At 42.1% G+C, this 22,788-nt stretch overlaps 1 protein-coding gene across 9 annotated transcripts in view; it reads right to left on the bottom strand.

The window, feature by feature from the left end:
• Positions 1-2,541: 2,541 nt before the first annotated feature.
• Positions 2,542-22,788, bottom strand: part of LOC115024383 (shisa family member 6) — a 59,481-nt gene continuing 39,234 nt past the window's right edge. Inside the window, exons 5-10 of one of the 9 annotated variants that reach the window (XM_029455881.1) lie at positions 21,567-21,605; positions 11,612-11,674; positions 10,569-10,589; positions 7,178-7,330; positions 4,882-4,988; positions 2,542-4,655 (exon numbers count right to left, since the gene is read on the bottom strand). In XM_029455881.1, the coding sequence (XP_029311741.1) occupies positions 3,789-4,655; positions 4,882-4,988; positions 7,178-7,330; positions 10,569-10,589; positions 11,612-11,674; positions 21,567-21,605 (1,250 nt within the window). In that variant the 3' untranslated portion in view covers positions 2,542-3,788. The remainder of the gene's footprint in view (positions 4,656-4,881; positions 4,989-7,177; positions 7,331-10,568; positions 10,590-11,611; positions 11,675-21,566; positions 21,606-22,788) is intronic. The other 8 variants (XM_029455882.1, XM_029455885.1, XM_029455883.1 and 5 more) reach the window with 8 other exon arrangements.

Raw genomic sequence — 22,788 nt, 5'->3', positions numbered from 1 at the left:
CAATGATTTCAAAAAAGAAATGACTACAAATTCTCCTAAATCTATGTTGTAATACTGATTAGTTGATGTATTTAATGTTGCTCGACGGTCAACTGCACACACATAGATTGGAATAAATCCTGGTGAACAGGAGAGATGTGGAGTTTTACTGCCAGCCAGCCACTCTGAAGTGCGACAGGGAGAAGTGGTTGAGGAAGAAACAGAGGAGAGTGACAAGCACTTGAAATCCTGGTTCAAGAGAGCAACAACAGATGCACTTGAACAAAATGCAGTCGACTGTACGTCTGCTCAACACGACGGATGTGTTGGCAGGGGTCGGGCCACTGTAATGTTCTTTTCTACAGCAGCTTTCGTTTAAAAACCTCCCCCTCGACCTCAGAGTAGTGGAATGCTTTTCATTTGACAAGATTTTAGTTGTGAAGCTCACCTTATTCCTTTGAGAGTTTTCAGGCCAGAAATGAGAAAGTACAGTACATTTCTTTTTTGTTTTTACCAAACCAGACCACAGTTATAGCTTTCTGTGAGGAAGATAACATCCAGAATGGAACTAGCTGCATGTCTTCTTTTTTTTTTAACTACATCCTCTGAATGTCACGGTGAAACTTCCTGAGGATCAAAGCTGAGAGATTTCTTTCTATTTCAAATCCAGACATGATGTCTCCCTGACAGCGCCAAAAATAGGGAGGACTGAAACAGCAAAGGACAAATGGAGAAGTACAGATAGTGCAAACTACAATTTTAACCAAGAAAGTATGCCCTCTGCCCCCAGATAATGTTTTGCATTAAAAGTGGAAGAGACGAGTAATGAAAACATTGTGAAAGAAACGTGTGCACGTGAGAAGTGGAAATAGTTTGAAAGCTGCTGATTATTTTATGGAAAGCCCTGTTCTCTGCCAGTTTCCTCCGCTTTCCGCTTGAGTTGCAGGGCTTGTCCCATCGTAGCCATCTTACCTCTCACGCTTCAGCTGCTCTCTCGTCCGGAGATTCTTTTTGATTGCAGACTCACATTTTCATTTAAATGCTGATGGGCTTGAAGATCAGTGTAAATTGGAAAGCCAAACTTATTATTTTTTCTTGTGTGTTTGTGGAGGAGTGCAATTTGCATTCGTCATTGTTTGCTGTGAAGATCGTCGCTCACACCCATGGATTGCCATGAATTTAAAGAAGGTCTGAAATTGCACTGACCAGCATTAAAGTTCACCATATTTATTCAGATGTCAAATTACATTACTGCCCTGGCAAACACTGGTGCCATAAATCATGGTGAAACTGTCAGTGTAAATGTGCTACTGGCTGTGACATACTGTCAGATAAGGTGTGTAACCCCACCTCTGTAAAATCAAACCTTTACAGTTGGCTGACTGGAGTTGTAATTATATAAACATTTTCTGAGGCAGAGCTGCTCTCGAGGCAGAAGTAATCTCATTGGCTGCGTTACACCTCAGTGGGCAAGGACAAAGGGATGTTTACACACCGCAAGCTTGTTAACTGGAGGTTATGAAGGATAACTGAATTTAAAACTATATTCCTAACTATCCTTATCTAGTGTGGATAGTTATTGGTTATTGATAATTATTGGCCAAACTCCTTAAAACAACCTATTTTTATGTTGCCAAGCAGGAAGTACCGTCACATTCTCATACTGCTACTTCAATCTTAAAGGACACTCAGGAGATTTAGTATTCCACTTCCATAAAGGCTCTATGGGTCGAGCTCCAAAAATACTACACTTTCCATGATGAGATTTGTTATACTTTGTAAACTTCCTCCAGACCCACAAAATACATTATACAGCAGTTTTCACAGGCTGAGTAGAACTCCTATTGACTGGTCATTTTACAATTTAACACAGAAAGTAGACCCTTATGTGAAAAATTGGTGGCCTGCACCTTTAAGTAGGCAGTTGGGATGGATCAGAAGCATGCATTCATGGTGAAATACAGCCACTGGAATGCTGCTGAAACCACAGTTATATGTAAGAAGCTAAGAAGCCTTTCATAAGTGTTTTGGCTACCAAGGCTCTCCACATGCATGTTTCAAAAGCATTTCAACGATTACCTTCCATCAGAGGCAACAAACTGCATCACACATGGTTGGACAGGCAAAATGTGCCTGGTTTTAAATAAGTCTTGACCTTTTGACCTGGCATCTTGTGTCCTATTAACAGTTAACATTGTTTTCCTATAACAATGATTACAATGTTTGCCCTAACCTTAACCAAGCAGCTTTTGCTGGCGTGTATTCATCTTACCAACGAGACACCAGGTCAGTAAAACCCTGGTAGGCTGGTTTCTGCAGACACACCATAAGTTCTGTTACTCCTTCTTTAGCTCCAGAATTATTTACAGTGATTCAGTCTAATGTCACTTTATCCAGGAGAGCTGGTTCTCACTCCACATGCTGAAATGAAAGTTAACCCTATGAAGTTGTTTGTCCCTCCACTGCACGACACCTAAATATGATTGTAGAACTCACATTGATGTGGTGCATCGTTTTTTTAAGCAAACACAAGACACAGACATCTCTCAAGGAACAATGTTGAATGTTTAGAAAAATATGGATGGTTTATTTGACCCTTCTATAACAAGCATTATAATCAATTTCCATGATGTTGAACTCCTCTGATGTCAATGGAACACAGTCTACATCCACATATGAACAGTGGTATATCTGATATCAACAACACATTCATTCACTTCTCGTCCTACCAACAGTTTTGCAAAGACACACACACACACACAAACACACACACACACACACACACACACACACACACACACACACACACACAGTATAGTAGTAATTTATCCTGTCAAATACTTGGTAAGTGGGTTTCTATTCTGAACTCACGAAACAGTGATGATTTATAGTTGTTCTTTAAGAATCTATTGAAAACAGACAGTCTAATACAAAGTTTATCCAGTACAGACTTGTCCATAATACTGCTTATAGAATAGCATATTTACAATCGTCTACTGGAAGCAAAAGAAACCCTGCCATTGCTTTAAGAACAAAACAAGCTAGCCATCACTATTCAAACTCAAAAACAAAAAACAGAAGATAATATATTTTTATTGATTGTGCTTTGTAACCCACTGTTAGAAATGGAACAGTCAGAGGCACCAAATAGAAGTGCTAATAACATCCATTTCAATTTCTCTCATCGAGATTCACTAGAGCTAAGAGTAGGACAGGGCGTACAAATGGTGGTTTTTCTATTCATTTATTTATATATTTATAAAGTTATTACAGGCTCAACCTAGTTCCTCACCTGTGGTGGTGTTGTGTTGCACAACAGAATTCACGGAGAAGTCGTCTATGTGTTTAACCATGCAAAGCCCTTTAACATTTTCCAGAAAAGGTCACAGAATAGATCTGTTGGACAGGGGGGATAAAGGCTTAAACAGACCCAATCAGTGTTTTCTCACTAAAACATACACAGAATGAGGCCGTAGCCTGTGGATGAATAGGGTAATCAAGACAGTGGAAATAATAGGCAAGTTAGCTGGATAAATCCACCCTCCCCCATCCACGACCCTCTCTGACTCGAGATCTATCAGGGCCTGTTTGCAGTGTACAGTGTAGCTTGTTTTTCCGGTCTCTCACAGTAAGCTAGTGGATGTTCTTGGTCCTGGAATCTCTGACTTTGCAGGAACCTCAGTCAAAGAAAGTGAAATCACCACCCTTCTACTCTAAAAGAAGGCCAGTGTAGCCACGTACCTCTATCAACCCCACCCCCTGGCACACAACAATGCTCTTTCAAGCAGTTCAGGTAGTACTGGCTGCCGTTACACAGTCACCTCTGTCTTGCTGCCTGTACGGTAGTGCTGTGGCTGTGGCTGTTGTTGTTGTTGTTGTTGTTGCTGCTGCTGCTGGTGGTGCGGTGGGACGTAGTGGAGCTGTTCCATAGTGTGAGTCCGTCTGGAGGCAAACGCCTGCCTCTTAGTTGTTGTCTGGTTCATGGCTAAAGTGTTGGAGTGCCCAGCGCCTACTGCTCCAGTCCCGCTGCCGCCGCCATTGTTGGCAGCGTTGGGATGGGAGTGCATTTTGGTCATCTTGTAGCGATCCATAAGAGGTGTGGTTGGTACGAACACATCTGTGTGCGAGATGGCGCGCGACATTGACTTGTCGCTGTCACGAAACCCGCCAGAGGTGCTGCTTACCATGCCGCGTTTCAGCGACATCATCAGCTTGTCCGGCGAGAGCAGAGGATCCTGGGATAGGAGGCGGTCTTGTGAGTACAGACGATCTTGTGAATAGAGGCGGTCTTGAGAGTAGTGGCGGTCTTTTGAGTAGATGTGTTCCTGGGACAGAAGTCGGTCCTTGGTGTACATGCGGTCATTGGAGTGCAGGCGGTCTTGGGAGGTGTGGCGGTCCTGTGGAAGAAGACGCTCCTGGGATCGAAGACGCTCAGCGGACAGGAGCTGTTCGTCTGAGAGGATCCTGCCTGCATACGGGGACATACCATTAGAAGATATGCTGTACTCCTGCTCTGGGGCTCTCTGAGGGGAGAGGACGCGGTCCTGGGACATGGCCCTCTGGACACGACGGGGCCTCTGCCTTTGCTGAGACTGTTGCTGTGAAGACTGCGACTGGGGAGGGGCCTGGGAGATGGAGGACTGCGAGGGCTGGTTCTGGAGCTGCTGTTCCCGGTGCTGTTGAGCAACAGATGAATGAAGTGAGTTTATTCACAAGCTGAAGGGTAAAAGGCTCTGCCACCCACCACTGCAAGTAGAAGAGAGAGACCAGCTATAGCTACGAACAAATTCAAATGTGCTGACTTCCAGACAGCACATCTGCAAGGCCTCATAGATGGATAAAAAGCAAAGATCATGACCTTGTTTAGATGCATGCACACTTAAACCAAGCATTTGTACCCACCTGTTCATGGCTCATTTTGAGAACATGCAAGGGAAGAGTGCCTCTTGCTGCCAGGTCAGGCAGGTGGCGCTTACGAGTGTAGTAGTCGTCGACTTCTTTATCTGCTGCTAAGGAGACGGGAATAGAAAAAACAGAAGCAAGAGGTGACGAGGAGATTGAGGGAGTGAAAGCAGGAGAAAACACGGATAGGTGTTAGAATGTAAGGGGAGAAATCGGATAGAGTGGGATTGGAGAACATTGCGCACAATGCAGAGAATAGTGTTGGCGGACCCATCTGTGTTTCACCTTTGTAAGCTCATGGGGGGAATAGAAAATAGAGAGAGACAGAAGAATCACAGTCAGACTGTATTACATGCTCGGCACATAGCATCCACACATCCAGGCTTCATCCGGGATTCTACAGGCAGCTCTGGCTGTGGGGGCAAACTTTTCAAAGGTCATGTGAAGGTCTATAAACAAACATCGTCATATCATACAGATACAGAGGGAAGCACGCAGGCACCTCGTGTTTACATGCTGGAAAGCTTAGTGTTTTATTGAACAATCACGTCACATGGAGAATTATGTTTTAATGTCCTTGAGTGAATGTTTTATCCTTATTCATATTCAACTACAACATGCATTCACAAGCAGACCACAAAGGCTAGAATACATTTCCAGAGACAGTACAGTGTAGGTGTATCATCGACTGCATGCCACACAACACAAACACATGCACAAAGACTTGAGTACAGAACAACACACATAGTGACGCACATTCACAAAAACTCTGTCAGACATCTTGTCTAAGAGACGAAATGCAGCATGAATTAAAAAATGGGAACATTTATAAGTCCATTGTTATAAAGACACACATACTTTATTCTTCTGAACACCAGCATGAGTGTTTAACCATCATACTAACTCAGAGGTGTCATTTATATGGCGGGAATAAATCCTGGAGAGCAGACCTCCACCTCGTTGAGAATTCGCAGATGACTCTGAACCTCTTTTTCAATAATGGCTGCAGCAGTTTTCACACCTTCTGTCAAGATTAGACTCAAATCCCCCTCAGCAGCGAGCCATGGGTGCTTGCTGCAAATCCATTCATTATGAAAGATAATAAAAACAAGATGTTCCTTTCTCAAGTATAATAGTCTTCAGGATTTGGGCAGGGCATTGCAAACTCATCAACTATATTACCATGGAGTGAATGAATAACTTGTGATGTATACTGTCCTGCTAAATGCTCCAGTTTGATACCAATTTGCATTAATAAGCAGTGGCATTCTTCTCTTTTATTATCCCGACAATGAAAACGGGGCTCTATCTTCCCTCCAGCACAATCCAACATGATCTTTCAGAGTGCAGACACTAGTTGATCAACACAGAGAAACTGCAGAGCTTTTGGCTATTTGCTGCAACAAATAATTTGCTTTGGAAGCAGAAAGAAAGCTTGGAAGACTGAAGGACACTTAAATATGTTCTTCCATTTCAACACTGTGCCCTCTGTGGGCTACTATCTCTGACAATAGGAATTATTAGTTTTTTATTTTAGAGCTCAAACGATTATGTAAATTCTTCCCACAAAAGGACGATAATGTTTTTTTGTTTTTCCTCCCGATACAACTGCCGACCAGTAAATAGCACTGCATCCTGCAAACACGCTTTGCCATTAAGTTTGAAATGGTGCCTAGCAGCTACGAGTGGGGTGTGGAGTGAGCCCTGACGGGATGAGTTGTAGATCGTCATCCTTCACTTTGACTGCACGGCAGCAGTGAAGTGGGGGCAGTCATGATGAAATTACACAGGCCTTAAGGAATATTTGCGTTCCACTCGGAGAATATCATGAGATGAGAGCTCATTACGCAGCAGAAATCCAGCGTAGCACCACTAAATCAATACCGAGCCGGGTCGGGCACAAGAAGCCTCTTAATGTACTTATACGCTCCAAGAGAAATAGTGGCTGCAGCCTTTAAGTGGAAACAAGGGAAGCATGGAATATCAATGACTCATAGTTTCATGAGATGACGAGGCTGATTTCATGAAGGATCAGCGTTGAGGAATGGGTACTTCCTGATTCTGATTCAAGGCCCTCTCAATCCACTGAAATGACCAATGGGGAGTTGCAAAAATATCCCGAAAATGCGTATGAAAGTTTTTTTCCGCAAATTATTTTCACAGCTGAAACACTTCGGAGCTGCTCAGTAAGTCCCAGTCAGGAGTCAGGGCAGCACACTTAATGCAGTATGTGTGTCATGCAGGGCATCAGGGCAGGGAGCCTACTCTTGCATTAGTGCAGTGAACTTGGACCTACTGAGTTTCTTCAGGGATGAGAACCGGCTGAGGTCGGCTTTGACGGCCGCCTCATAGGAGGGCGGCAGGTGTGACAGGCTCTGGAAGGAGCGTGAGAAAGACAGGTCGTAGGGCTCCGTCTGCGAAGTCAGGATGCCGCTTATCCGATTGTTTTCTGGAGACACATACATACATATACAGACACAGAAGAGGAAAGAGAAAAGATGGGCATGCTGGCTCCTCCTACTCCCCTCCCTCGCAAATAAAAAAGCTAGCTTGGCATCATGGCAGACCACCTGCTGAGGCAGAGAAAGGTAAGAGTCAGCTGACGGGCAGGCTGGAGCTTTAGTGTTACAAATATTTCCTGGAGGCAGAGCTTTTAATGCTTGTTTTGTTATTTTGACATCTGACGCTGTAAAAGCTTTTTATCAGACTTTCATTCAGCAGCATGTGGAAACATATGGGATCATAGGCTGCCTGGGTTACGGTGGTTTGAATTAATTGCATGTTTTTTAACAGTCCTAATTCAAACCAGTAAAAATAAGAAGCTAATGAAATAGAACAAGGAGAACTGAAGACTAAAGCCAAAGTGGAACTGGATACATTCTTCAAGTTGTCTGTTTTTAGGCCAACAACTAAATTAAAATGGGACTTATTACATCCCTACGGAATTATATCCTGGCATTGTGGGCTTTGAAACAGCATTTACACACATCACGCAGGAAGAAAGCATTTACAGAAAATGTAATTTAACAGCTAAGTGAATACAGAAAACAAGGATAAACATATTTTTGAGGATTATCAGTATTTGTAAAGCTTGGCTACAGCCCTGGTTGTTGGCTTATTACACAGTCTTAGTTAGTATCACAAGCACTAGGACTAGTCTCTTTCTTCTTGCCTTTTAATATCACTTACTCAAGAAAAGAGTTTCTTTGCCTGAGCTGTTATCTCAATCAGTGAGTTGAGAGTGTCAGCCTGAGAGAAATGGTTGCAGATCTAAAACTCCAACTTGCTGGTGGCAGTGTTCGGGGAGTACAGGCGGTCACATCAGGCACAGTGAGCGTTTGGTGTGGGACTGACTTGACAGGTGACGTGGAGGTTTGACGGGAGGAAAGAGCGGTCCAAAATAGAAAAGTAAAAAAAAAAAAAACACCAAACAACAGATGTGATCCTGGACCGGGCAGCGAGCGATGCCTGCACTGGCTGTAGTTGATGTGACGTGATACGATGCCAGGGAGACGCACAGGGAAAGGGGGGGGGGGGAGGCGGGTGCTGGTGACTGGACCAAAGCCCTCTTTTATTTTCGCCTTCTCTTTATCTCCCTTTCTCACACATGCACATACACAAACATCCGAGCCTGTCCCATTCACCGCTGTCTTCCTGGCTCTGTCAATCTTATCAGCCCCACCATGCTGCCACCCACTTTCCTTCACTCCTTAATTCTTTCTTGTCCATTCAGTATTTTCCTCTCTCTCATTTTCGTTCTCACTCCTGCTCTATCTCGCGCTCCCCAGTGGGCTGTGAGTGTGTCACGCAGTCCAGAGCAGCGGGCATGGGTGCGGCTCCACTCCAGCTTCCAATACACAGATAAAAATAGGGCTTTAGTAACTGCTGCAAGATGGAGAGAAGGAAAGGGGAGGAGAAGAGATGGATATAAAGAGAATCTAAAAGGAAAAAAAGGAGACTGAAATACAAGAAGGAAAGAATATAGCGGGATGAAACAAGGAGGTAAGCTCGGGACGGAGGGGTGGCGGCAGGGCCGGGCGACAGCAGGGGGTCCTGGGAGCTGCAGGCAGGGAGTTTGAAGAATTTGAATGATCTGTGACTGGACCGTCGGCCACTCTGCATCATTAAGGGAAGAATGTGTGGCACGCTGTTAGCTATCTCCATAACAAACACATTTCACTACTTCATCACGATGGACAGTCCAACCACACAGACCTGACTCAAGTAGCCTTTGCAAATCTTAGCGTGTGTTTTTAAAAGATTTTTAAGGAGTCTGGGGATTGTTTTCTTATTGCCAACAAATGCAATGATTTGCATGTATTTTCACAAGTATTTGGCTATTCAGCCAAAGCTTGGTACTGGGCTGTGGGTGACATGTTCCTACATTCAGACCAACACGGAAGAATACCATGGATGAATCAAGAGAACTGGATACAGCTCTGGAGGCGGGGCCTCGTTCATTCATATGAAAGTTGCTCAGTGATGCATGAAGATAGAATGGCTTGACTTTCCAGTATAAAATTATTCAGATCTTCCAGCAATCTTGCGCATCCATGAGGCCCATAGAGCAACTCTTCTAGTGTTTTCCTTAAGCCCTGCCTCCCAGACGCCTGGTCTCGGCTCAGTCCCGTGAATGGAGGAGGGAAATTAACTCTAGATTTGGGCTAATTGTGTATTTCACAAATTTTAGGACCTAATGATTTAAATAAGAGCTATTCAATGTAAGTCAATGTAAAAGGTATTTTTTGCCCCACGACACAGAAGCTGTAATTCCACAGTTTGACCACTATGAAAATTGGTTTCAGAGCCTGGCGCTCTTTCTTTGGGGGCTTGGCATACACACCTATCCTGATAATCAGACTCAATCGTTGTTTTGCTCGACTTCATTGATTCAGCCCGACACTATTTTCAGTCGATATGGAAGCTGAATTAATCTTTTTCACGGTAATTAAAGAAATTTGTCCATTTGAGGGTTTTTCATTCTTTAGGTTGAAAAACAACATCATGTATAGCTGCAAAGATTTTATCTATGATTGTTGACATTTTTCCTGACCCAATTCATCATGGGTTTAGCCAGGTAGTTAGCTAGCCATGTAGGAATTAAACTTCCCTATTTTACTTTCCTAACACAAAGCTCTGATTGGTCGGCTGTTTCCAAACCTATGTCTCCGAACTAACTTAAGATGTGGGGGAAAACCAGGCTAATAAGTATTCCTGGTGTCATTAATACTCACTAGTGCACATAAAATAGTCTCCAACAAAAGCACTATATCCGACAGTAAACGATGCTAAGCACAGTACCCAGCTGTTTTAGGAAATTGTTAAGCATTTATTTTTTGATTCACATATTCAGTAGGAACCAACGGGCCGAATGAGACGAACACATTGTCTTTTGGTCTTTTTGTGGGATTAGTTGACAATAAGAAAACTAAAGAACAACACAAATGACCTTTCACATGAAATCACATGAATGGACTTTCATATACTTTCACGGGTTTAAAAGGATTCTAGGACGTCTTTGCCCCATATGACAAACAAATGCTACTTAAATCACGTCTGAAAACACAACGATTCAAGTGAGAGACAGAAAGACACAGACGTGGGGGTTGGCTTGTGGTGTCTGTGTACATACATGTGTGCTGGAATGTAATGAATGAGCTTTTACACTAAATGTATGTATGACTTACCACGTCTCAATGATCGGTGAGCTACCAAACCCAAGTGAAAAACAAATATTTCAGAGACACGTTGATGATGAGGAAAACAGCCTACAAAGACCTACTCCATATTCAGCATGACCCCCCCCAAACACAAACAAACACACATGCAGGTTTTATCTAGAAAATACACTGCATGCTGAAATTCGGAGCCTGTGAGTGATCGAAGTTCTGTGCGCCATGTGTGTATTTGTCATGTTTTCATGTTTATCTGTGTGTGTGTGTGTGTGTGTGTGTGTGTGTGTGTGTGTGTGTGTGTGTGTGTTTGTGTGTGTGTGTGTGTGTTTGTGTGTGTAAATGAACCACATGGTCAATAATAAAGAGGAGGCCGTTCTGGCTGCAGAATTTAAGCACAATTCTGTCAAGCAAGTCATTTTTTCACATTTGAGGATGAAACAAACAGAATGTAAATCAAATGGCGAGATCAGAGTGATTTAATAAATACTGAAGGGCCGTGAATATTCAGATTATGGCCTCCTTTCTTTCCTTTTATCTGTGCTGTCTTTATTCTCTCCACCTTGCACCCTTATGAGACTGCTACTATGAGACAGCCTGCGACCCAAACAGCAGCATGACATCAGTAATAAAAAGAGATTCACGGTGATGCTCCACACAGGGAGCATGAGGCTACGGTGATAACTTTCACACGCTCAGTCAACCAGAGGACGTGATGACCTCGACAGAACATTAACTTGGTACTCCGCCAATTCTATTTGCTTTAAGAAGAGAAGGACAGTGACTGCAGCTTGATCCCACTCACAGGAAAAGGTTCATGATTATGGGACGTGACACTTCTGTAGTTCAATCTTCGACAACAAAAAAGCCTCATTTTCAATAACAGAATGGATTCCCAGGGGGGCCATTTGAAGAAAAGACCATGTGAAGGGTTTTTCCACACATCCATGACAAGCACCAAATTCAAGTCAATGCCCCGGTGCAGTCTTCATCTCAAACACTGAAGCTGAGCTGTGAACTCACATATAATATTCCCGTCTCTCCCTAGTTTGTCTTACCATTCTTAGGTGTGCGTGTCGGGCTACCTAGAGCCACATGGTTATAGTTGTGCTGATGGGTACCTGCAATGACAAAAGCAATGAAAGATCAGTGTCCACGAGGAATCAGCTGAAATACAGACTGTGTTATGGTGACAGAGATAATTCACATTGTTTTCAAATAATTCACAGAATACACAACGTCAGACGTCGAGCCGAGCTCAAGATGATTATTCAACATCTTTAATCCTAATTAGGTTCTAACTTTAACAATAATAATAAAAAAGAAGAAGAAGATAAACAGAGAAGAAATTATTTAATACAAATATACTGCTAGTACTAGTTCTACTAAGACTGTTATTATTAAGGAATTCAGAATCTTTTAAATGAGAAATATGTTAAACACAAGATGTTGGTTTTCTTTGACACTAAGATTTTACAGGCATGCTGTGATCTGTGACCTAACCCCCCCCCCCGCCCTCTCCTACTCCCGCCACGCCCTGCAGATCTCTTGTAGCCACGAGTGGACGATATGAAACCGTCATACATAAGTCACAAAGCCACATCACCTGAACAACTTATGTAGTGTGTGAAATATCCCTTTCATTTCCTCCAATGGACGTAACAAGAGACATTACGAGTGAGTTAAACTTCAGCAGGTGGAGTCCGCTCAGCGTTACACTGCAACACATGTTTTCATCACTCAGAATCCAGCAGGTCTGAGGCTACAGTGCAAACCCGATGAATGGAAAAGCAAACAAACTAAAAACGGGGCTGTATACAATATTTATTACCTCCTGCCCTGGAACACGCAGGCTGCCATATTCTTTGGGAATTGTTACTTCAGAGAAAAGACACAGACGACATTAATCTATTCATTCATTTAAAAGATGCCTCGAATGTGATCAATCTACGGTAACCAACATAATCCACCTTTAGACACGAGCAAACAAACAGAACACAGGGAAATGATTCACCTTCTTCTATCACCTTGACAACGCAGACATTTAAAAAGAGCCTCATTTTAATAAAACTCAAGCACAGAATGACTTCCACACACGGGCTCAGAGACACTCTGCAAATGTGGTTGAAAAGTGGATAGTAGAAGTATTTGTTTTATTTTGCCAGCTTGTTTTGTTTGCAGACACATCCTCACCTGACCCCCCCCCCCCCCCCCCCCCCCCCCACACACACACACACACACACAAAACCTGCATCAACTCACAGCCATGCCCAAGTCCTTGTTTTCCGAGCGTCGCTGTGTTGTCTATCACCTCTACTTAGTTGTGCTTCAAGTTGTTGTTCATGAATGTTATAATCAATGTTCCTCTCGTATTGTAGCGATGCTGTAAGTTATATTCAGTTCATTATAATCAGTTTTAATTCTAAGTTCAAGATGTTTTGTCTGTCATTTTGGTGGACGGCTCTCAATACTACAATACCCATGAGCCTCTGCCACCATTGCTTTGAAGAAGAAGCCAGAAGCTAATCCGAGGCGCTGAATCAGATCACACATCCAGACTCCCAAAGTGAATTCATTCATTATGTTATTAATTATCTTAACAGCGAGATATCTAGCTTCTGCACAGAACACAATTTTCGAGCTCGGTGAGACGTTGCTAACTCGTCTTCCTCTTCATCAGGACCATCAAGTACCTGGTATGTTCTAATGATGTACACCTAGCAATCACAATGTTTAACCTACAATAAACATCTTTATCTCACCTTTAAAACTGTAGGTTGACAAAATAATTAATCTGAACTTATGAACAAAAGCACGTCTGTGTTTGAGTGCTTTGGATATGTTACATACCGCATGTCTGCATGTGAGGAGAAGGTGTTTCTAATTGTGCTGGTGTTTTACCTACAGGATATGCAGCCATGTTTTGTGACACATAGTTGTCAGAGTGGTGAAGATGTTTTCAATGTGTTTTTCTTAAGTTGCAGTCCTTTGAGCTCTCAGCCACGATACAAGTCTTTCAAATATTCACACACACGCACGCACGCACGCACGCACGCACGCACGCACGCACGCACGCACGCACGCACACGCACACACACACACACACACACACACACTCATCCTCCGCCTCTGGTCATTGCCCTTCTTTATCTGACTGTCTTTGTGCAGGAGTATGGTCTAATCAGCAGTAACAGTCTTGTTGTATTGGCATCTGGGAAAGCAGAAGTATTTTAATTTCCAACTCACAGAATAAACAACAGTTTCCCCCAATCATCCCTCCATCCTACTGTGCAGGAGTGTTTGCGCTTGACAGGGAATGTGATGCACATTCAGAGCTCGGCTGGGCACCGCAGTGTGAAGGTGCTTTAGTTGAAAGATGGGACCTTTACTGAGCCCATTGTACTGAGAAAGTTGATGAATGACAGCTATTCTCAGCAGTGTGTAGGTCCGTGTGTGTGTAAGTGGGTTTTTATGTTTTGTATGTGAGGAGGAGGCAGCGATAGATGGAGACCCCGTTGTCGAGTGTTGCCGTCGCGACACGTTCATTTGCTGTCTGCTGCTGTGCCTGTTTAAAAATGCATTAGAGCCAACTGCTGAAACATCCATTTACATCTGTCACAGAAGAGAGGGAGGAGAGGGAAGAGGGAGGCCCGACGCTCTCACATCATGGGTTTCAATATTTGCTCGGGCTATGGAGATAGATGGGGTGTGTTCCTTCTCTGGCTGTCTCTTTTTTCATATTCCCACAGATGCGATGATTGTAAGGGGGAAATACGTAATGATCTGAGACTGTGTCTCCTGAATATATGAAATGAACAGCATTGTAGTATAAATACATGTCTGTTTAGTTGTCTGTGTTGTAACAAGAGTAATTGAAGTTACAGTCCGGATGTAAAAGCTCTTACTTGCCGCTTCTGCGACACAAAGAAGGCACCTCAGAAGGAAACACAGACAGTGTTGCATTTATTATTTTATTTATGTTTCCAACAGAAAGAAACTAAAAGTGCTAAAAATGTAGAGACTTGAATTTTAATTAATTGTGAAGGTCATTTTTAAATGAACAACTCTGCCACCACCGTCATTTCTAAATAAAAATTCCAAACAGCACTACAACTAATAATGAAGTGTCCATAAGAACGGCAAACCATTGCTCATTTTCACATGTGTAAATAAATGTAAAACCGGTTCCTCTTCTGAAATACAAATGGCAGTTTTTCCAGACTACATTTAAAGTCCGGTGTTTCCCAACCTACAGGTATAATTATCATTTATAATACAGTACATGAATACTAACAAATGACCTGCTCAGTTCATTTAGTTCACCAGGTCGAAGCACATGAACAAGCTCATTTATTTTACCAACCCTGAATCCTACAAAATAACTAATACACCTCCAACTATTAGTACTGGTATTAGTACTAGTACTACTCCTAGTACTACTACTAGTACTAATACTAGTACTAGTATACTAGGACTAATACTAGTATACTAGGACTAATACCAGGTATAATACTAGTACTAGTATACTAGGACTAATACTAGTATACCAGGACTAATAATAGTACTAGTATACCAGGACTAATACTAGTACTAGTACACTAGGACTAATACCAGGACTAATACTAGTATACTAGGACTAATACCAGGACTAATACTAGTATACTAGGACTAATACTAGTATACTAGGACTAATACTAGGACTAATGCTAGTATACTAGGACTAATACCAGGACTAATACTAGTATACTAGGACTAATACCAGGACTAATACTAGTACTAGTATACTAGGACTAATACCAGGACTAATACTAGTATACTAGGACTAATACCATGACTAATACTAGTATACTAGGACTAATACCAGGACTAATACTAGTATACTCGGACTAATACTAGTATACTAGGACTAATACCAGGACTAATACTAGTATACTAGGACTAATACCAGGACTAATACTAGTATACTAGGACTAATACCAGGACTAATACTAGTACTAGTATACTAGTATTAGGACTAATACCAGGACTAATACTAGTACTAGTATACTAGGACTAATACCAGGACTAATACTAGTATACTAGGACTAATACCATGACTAATACTAGTATACTAGGACTAATACCAGGACTAATACTAGTATACTCGGACTAATACTAGTATACTAGGACTAATACCAGGACTAATACTAGTATACTAGGACTAATACCAGGACTAATACTAGTATACTAGGACTAATACCAGGACTAATACTAGTACTAGTATACTAGTATTAGGACTAATACCAGGACTAATACTAGTACTAGTATACTAGGACTAATACCAGGACTAATACTAGTATACTAGGACTAATACCATGACTAATACTAGTATACTAGGACTAATACCAGGACTAATACTAGTATACTCGGACTAATACTAGTATACTAGGACTAATACCAGGACTAATACTAGTATACTAGGACTAATACCAGGACTAATACTAGTATACTAGGACTAATACCAGGACTAATACTAGTACTAGTATACTAGTATTAGGACTAATACCAGGACTAATACTAGTATACTAGGACTAATACCAGGACTAATACTAGTATACTAGGACTAGGACTAATACCAGGACTAATACTAGTACTAGTATACTAGGACTAATACCAGGACTAATACTAGTAGTAGTATACTAGGACTAATACCAGGACTAATATTAGTACTAGTATACTAGGACTAATACCAGGACTAATACTAGTACTAGTATACTAGGACTAATACCCGGACTAATACTAGTAGTAGTATACTAGGACTAATACCAGGACTAATATTAGTACTAGTATACTAGGACTAATACCAGGACTAATACTAGTACTAGTATACTAGGACTAATACCCGGACTAATACTAGTAGTAGTATACTAGGACTAATACCAGGACTAATACTAGTAGTAGTATACTAGGACTAATACCAGGACTAATATTAGTACTAGTATACTAGGACTAATACCAGGACTAATACTAGTACTAGTATACTAGGATTAATACCAGGACTAACACTAGTACTAGTATACTAGGAGGAAAAGTAATTTTAATGGATTACTTTTACTGGCACAGTTTTCCCTAAATAGGAAGTTCAACATTTCTATACTGCATGAATAAAGAAACACTAATAGGCTTTGAAAAATGTTCTGTACATTCTTCACATCCAGCCTGTACCATGTACAAGTATACATATGTGACCTTTAGTCCACACGCTATGTAAAGGAAAACAAATCCTACACTGTGAGAATCTATAAACTGGGACATGATCTTGGAATAATGTAGTTGATTCACTAATTCTGCAACTTGTAGCTTCTCTGAAACACAGAACGACAAAGTTTGCAAACAAAAAAATAGAACTGGAAACACTGTAAAGTGTAATTTCCCAGATCTTTCGGTATTATCAGCACAGCAGAGAACCCCGACATGGACCGATAATATGCAACGTTCTTGATCTCGAAAAAGAGAGCAAGGAGAGCTGAACGGCCCACTGAGAAGAAGCAGAAGCCTACAGCTCATTAGGAACCTGGACAGCCATGTTCAGTGATCCCTGCGTGATCTGGGGACCAATTAACCACATTCAAGAAAGAGTCCCAGTATGACCAGCAACCCCAACCTCTCACAGCCAAGAGGCTCGGCCCTGCCCCCCTCTTTGAGCTGACATCGCAAAATAACCTCCACACACCGTGTTACCATGACTACAGAAAATGTGTGTAAATAAGTAAATAATGAAGGGCGCCTCCAGTGATGGTGAGAGTCCCTATATACACTGCTGTCCGCTACTTATTGCCTTTATCTTCTTAAATTGGCATATTAAAATAGATGCAAAGCCAGTGGTGTTGTGTAATCATACAGTGGGTTGATGATTATGATTGACATGCTCGCCAGATTGTTGGGTTACACAGGGTCCCTATCTAAATTGCTAAATGGATGTTTTTCTGTCAGTATGTTGATGACGCAGCAGTGTCAGCTTTGTCAGATGTGGTGTCTGAATCAACCATATATCTATGAAGGGTGGGCTGCAGTCGCCCTCACCTTCTCGAGAAGATTACTCACATGAAATGTCTCTTCACTTATAACTGAGCTCCAGAGAATACCTCCTTGGCGAGTTTGCATAATAGCATCCAGATGGCACACAAGTGACTCAGTAATCTGACATTTAGGGTGGTATTTTGTTTCACATCACACTTCCAAACATCACATACGCACACAAGGGAGGCAAGAAAAGGCATGCTGAGGCAGCCACAGAACACCTTGAACCCAGTGCCGAGGTTGAATAAGCGTCTGCAGAATCGATTGCGGTCATGCTCAGAGGTATTGTGGAAACCATCAGAACATTGATTTCTAAGAATTTACATTCCTTCCAACAACTGAACAGCCACATCATGATATCCAGTAGCGCGGATGGTGTGTGTGTGTGTGTGTGTGTGTGTGTGTGTGTGTGTGTGGGTGTGTTTGACCACAATCTCTCGTCAATGAATAAGGAAGTCATTGTGAGAGAACTACACGGGAGCAAAAAAGCCTAAATTACAAACTAACAAGGTCATCAGAGTATTTGCTTAAACGACTGAGGAACCTCCTCATGTGAGCTCCTGAATGTCAGATCCAAGCGACAGCCAAAACATCTACGCAATAGGCCGCATACAAGCAACATGTACGTGTGTTTGATGAGAATGAAAATGCTATGGCCCTTACAGTTCTGAGGATGCAATATTGTTGAGCACCAATGAGAAATGTTGGCGCTACGTGTTAGATCGCACTCTTCACCATAAAACGAGGGAATAAATGGCCGCAGGGTGAGGAAGGTGTGAGTTTCGATTATAGAACATGACTTCATCTGTTGGAAGCACTCCCCCCAACTCTGACATTAGAAAGGTGTGGAGGGAGTAATACTGACCCCTTAAGACACTTCATGTTGGCGTTCCCTTTAATTTGTCACCAATGTGTTGTTTCTTCTTTTTTATTATTAATTCCCTCAGATCTGAGGTGTTACGTGCAACTCGAGCTTCGTGCTTTTACTTTTATTAGAGTAAGATCATAAGATTGAAAGAAGACAAACAAAAAGAAACCCTGCAGCAGCACACAGCATATACAAGCAGGAAAACCTTCCACTGCTTTGAAAATAAAAAGCCGTGAGTAGAAATGGTAGAAATTGTGGTGGACACAGACAGACTTCAAAACACTGACAATACAGACACACAACTTAATGGAAACCCTAAAGGCATGGTGTCTCTCAACAACAGTCGTAACCGACACACACAGCAGATAACAGAAGGAAAAGTAGGAAAAAGGGTCTGTTGTGGGGCAGTGGGATGTAAAGAGGAGAGAAACAGCAACATGGGCCAGTGATCACACGGCAGCCCTCCATCCCCAGACTCAACACCGCCCCCCCAGATCTATTAGAGAGCCATCCTCAGCCCTCTGCTGCACTCTCCTCATAACATCCCTCTCTAAAACCAACAGCCCTGCCATCCCATTAGCCCTGCCAAGTGGAGCTACTGGAGTTATGAAAAGCCCAGAGGAGGTGCAGGTGGAGGGGGTGGGGGTGTGGATACAGAGTGCACCGTGCATGTGTGCAAAATGTGTGACAGGTACGAATGCGGATGTGTCTGTCCCATTGGCTCTGGTGAGAGCCGGGTGCCACCATCACGTCCCTGCCCTCCTCTCGCAGCAAAGGAAGCCACCGTGGGTTTGACATTTAACAACTGACAAAGTGTTCACATTTAATCGCAAAATGTTAACTGCCATAACCACCAAATCCATCAGCTCTCACACAAGCGAATCAGCTTTTTTTCTAAAGCTCCAAAAACAAGTGTGAGGTTATCACGGCATATTTAAAGCTGCGATATTAAATAACAAATAGCCTAAAAGTGGAATTTGCTATTAATTTTACATGTTGTATTTCTGAGTGAGAAACAGAAGTTGCATTACATTCAGTAGGGAAAGGGAACGCACTATCAACAGGTACAAAGAAATATGCCCAAAGATATGGTTACATATTTGATTATATTGTTTTGTATTGCTGCTACAACTGTTTGTATACGTAATGTCTGCAAATACAGTTATCTGCTAAATGGCTCAAATCTACATGTCATCAGTGAAGACACACACTTTGATTTGGTTGAAATGAATAGCTTAAATACTCAGATATCATTATGCATTCATAGGCTACTTTATTAATGAGTCACTCGAGCTGCAGATTGCAACAAGCAATAACATCCCTGTCCAGACTCTTTCCATCTATATTGCCAGTAAGTGTCGCTCTTTAACTCATAACTCACAATCACCCCCAAGACACCAAAGGCCAAGTAGTTACTTGACATGTCACTGCCTCTGCAGCTTGAAAAATGTGCCATGATAGTCTCAGCAGGGATGGGGAAGGGCAGGAGGTTGAGATGGACTTCATATCCAGTTCATTTTGAAATGTGATAGACAGTGAACCCACCGTGGACCCTGTGTGTTAAAAGGCAATAAGAGATCCATTTTATTGAAGTAATGCTCCATGATATTCCTACAGAACTCGTCTGGTTTCACTCTGTTCCCTCACAACAGAGCCGAGCTGACTCACTGCCTCTAAACGTAATACTCTCTCCTGAAAATCAAACAGTATCACAGTATACGACATTTTCATGGGATGTTACATCGAAGGAATAAAAAAAGCCATTTCTCTCAACAGTTGATTGACATACCAACCGACTCCATTTGTCAGACTTCCTTTGAGAGGAGGCGGAGGGCGAGGAAGAGGTAGAGGAGGAAGAGGAGGGTCCGTATATCTTAAGCAGGATAAGCACAGATTTATCTGATGTCTTCTTAAAATAAAAGAAGTAACATCATCAAAACTGCCTTTATCCATGCCTTTATAGACCAGCCCTCCTCTCCACTGAGACGGACAGAGTCGTAGACCACGCACAACATAGAGGTTAGGACATTCATTTCAACAAAGTGGACAACACAGAACAAGCTTTAGTGAAACAGTTCAAAACATACTTTTCAAAGGAAAGGAATTAGAACAGAGGAGTGGAATGGGACCAGTTTGGTTTTAAGGCACAATGAGAAAAACAACAATGTGGGCCAGCTGCAACAAACATCAAGAGGTACATCATATTCTTGTTTACATTCAGCATGTCCTAGTTTGGTTAGTGTTTTCATTAATTAGGCCCACACTCTACTAATAGAATGTACTTCTTAGTTGAAAACTAAAAACTGTATGCCACTGACATCTCCTCTTTACAATGTTTCCTTAGAGGCGAGCCCACAACACCACATCTTTGATCTGAACCAGACACGGGTGTAACGGTACTTGTATTCGCCCACAATTGTGGTTCTGTTCAGTTTATTGTCAAATTAAAACGGTCTCACTTGGCTTTGGTACATGGGGACTATGCATGTCAAAGAGCAAGAGTCAGTAGTTGTATCTGTCAGCTAGTGCTCGTTGGGTTAGCACCTGGAAGTCACCAGTTGTTGTTCTCACCACACAAATGGTGTTTTTTACATTTATTTTTGTATACGAGTTAAACAAATGAGGTAGTTTGTGTCCATTTTTTCAAAACCTTGGACAGAACCAAGCTAAGCTAATTACCTCCTGATTCCAGATCCATACTCAACACACGATAGTGGTATTGACCTCATATCGACCCTAAACCAGCTGCACTTTTCTTAATCAAAAGAATTTACCAAACTGTGAATTTTGTGTACCGTTACACCTCGGGAACCAGTGCACACAGACCAGACTGCACACATGTAGTCATCACATAGACAGGAGAGCCACATGTCAAGGGGGAAATACACAGGTTAGGTAACGATAGGTAGAGGTCAATGGGAAGGCACTGCACTACAGGTAACACTCCAGGTGCAAGCTGCCTCCAAACACTGATCACATGTTACTGCAGACTACCACCATTAATCATAAACAGATAATAATACAGAAACCATGAAGAAGTGGTTAGAGGCATCTTTGACCCTTTAACAAAGAACAGCCATCCCTACCATGGTGACTCTCGGAGTGGACCGGCCAATGTTTTTCTCCTAGAAAACAGAACCAAGTGGTTAGATTGGCTGAATGTAATTCAACAGAAGAATACAGTGACATTAAGCAACCGTCAGTTATTGTAAAAGTCATAATCATTGAGTGAAATTGGCCATATTTATGAACATTTCCATTTGGGACACTCAAACATTAGACAATAAATATAGCTTGACTTTATGAATAACATCACATATTGTCCATGTTACAGCAGCAGACATTTGGACACATGTAGTGCAGAAGGCAGCTGGAAAGCAGAACAATGTTAGTGTTTGGATAGTGATTGATCAGCTACTGTCTGATGCCGCTTGACACCATGGCACAAAGCATCAAATCACCTTTCTCTTTCTCTTTCTCTCACACACACATACACACAAGCAAAATGCTACCAAACGTGGATTACCAAGGAGAAGTTGGGATTTCAAGATAAAAAGAGAGAATTGGAGAAGGAGGCGAGGATAATAAGAGGAAGGTAGGAGGGGTAAAAAGTCACCGTTGTTCCCAACACCTTCACAGCGCAGGACTCCAGCCATGCGGCACTTTGATCCATCACTATGGATTTACCATCAGCTTTTCATCGCCGCAGCCTCCCACACAGCAACACACAGCTACAGGGATGCCTGTAAACGATATCAACACCAGGTTTGACCTTAAACCCACTGACCAAATAAACCTTTATATTTCGGAGTACATTCATGAAGAGAGGTGGGCGTGCTGCTGTAGATATACTGATGAGCGTGCAGATTTTTCTAGATGTAATCACCTGTGAGAGAAATGTGCAAACAGCACATGTCAGTACTAAAATGATAAAGTACACAAAACATCAGCACCAGCTGAGTGAGGGTGGATTAGCATTGCACGGCTATATTCTACACACTGTAGTTCACACTGTCTCATCAACAACAAAGTGAGAGCATATGACCTTCACAAGAAGGAACATCCGCTTTCTATTAATATAAAAGTTTAATTCATAAGCAATAAAACACACTATTGCTCTGTTCAAAACACTCAGTGGTCTTGCTGCTACACTTACGATAGACAATGTTAACTGACATAACATATTAGCCATAGAGGGCGCTTTAGGGGGAAATGTATATAGACACAATTTAAAGTAATTACAAGGTATACATAAGCTCCTTTCAATTTAAAAGAAAAGTATTCCAGTGAATGAAATGCTTGTTCACG

The sequence above is a fragment of the Cottoperca gobio genome, chromosome 19, assembly GCF_900634415.1.
Source record: "Cottoperca gobio chromosome 19, fCotGob3.1, whole genome shotgun sequence".
In the NCBI taxonomy this organism is placed as follows: domain Eukaryota; kingdom Metazoa; phylum Chordata; class Actinopteri; order Perciformes; family Bovichtidae; genus Cottoperca; species Cottoperca gobio.
Note: the sequence above shows the minus strand (reverse complement) of the source record. Positions and strands in the feature narration are given on the sequence as shown.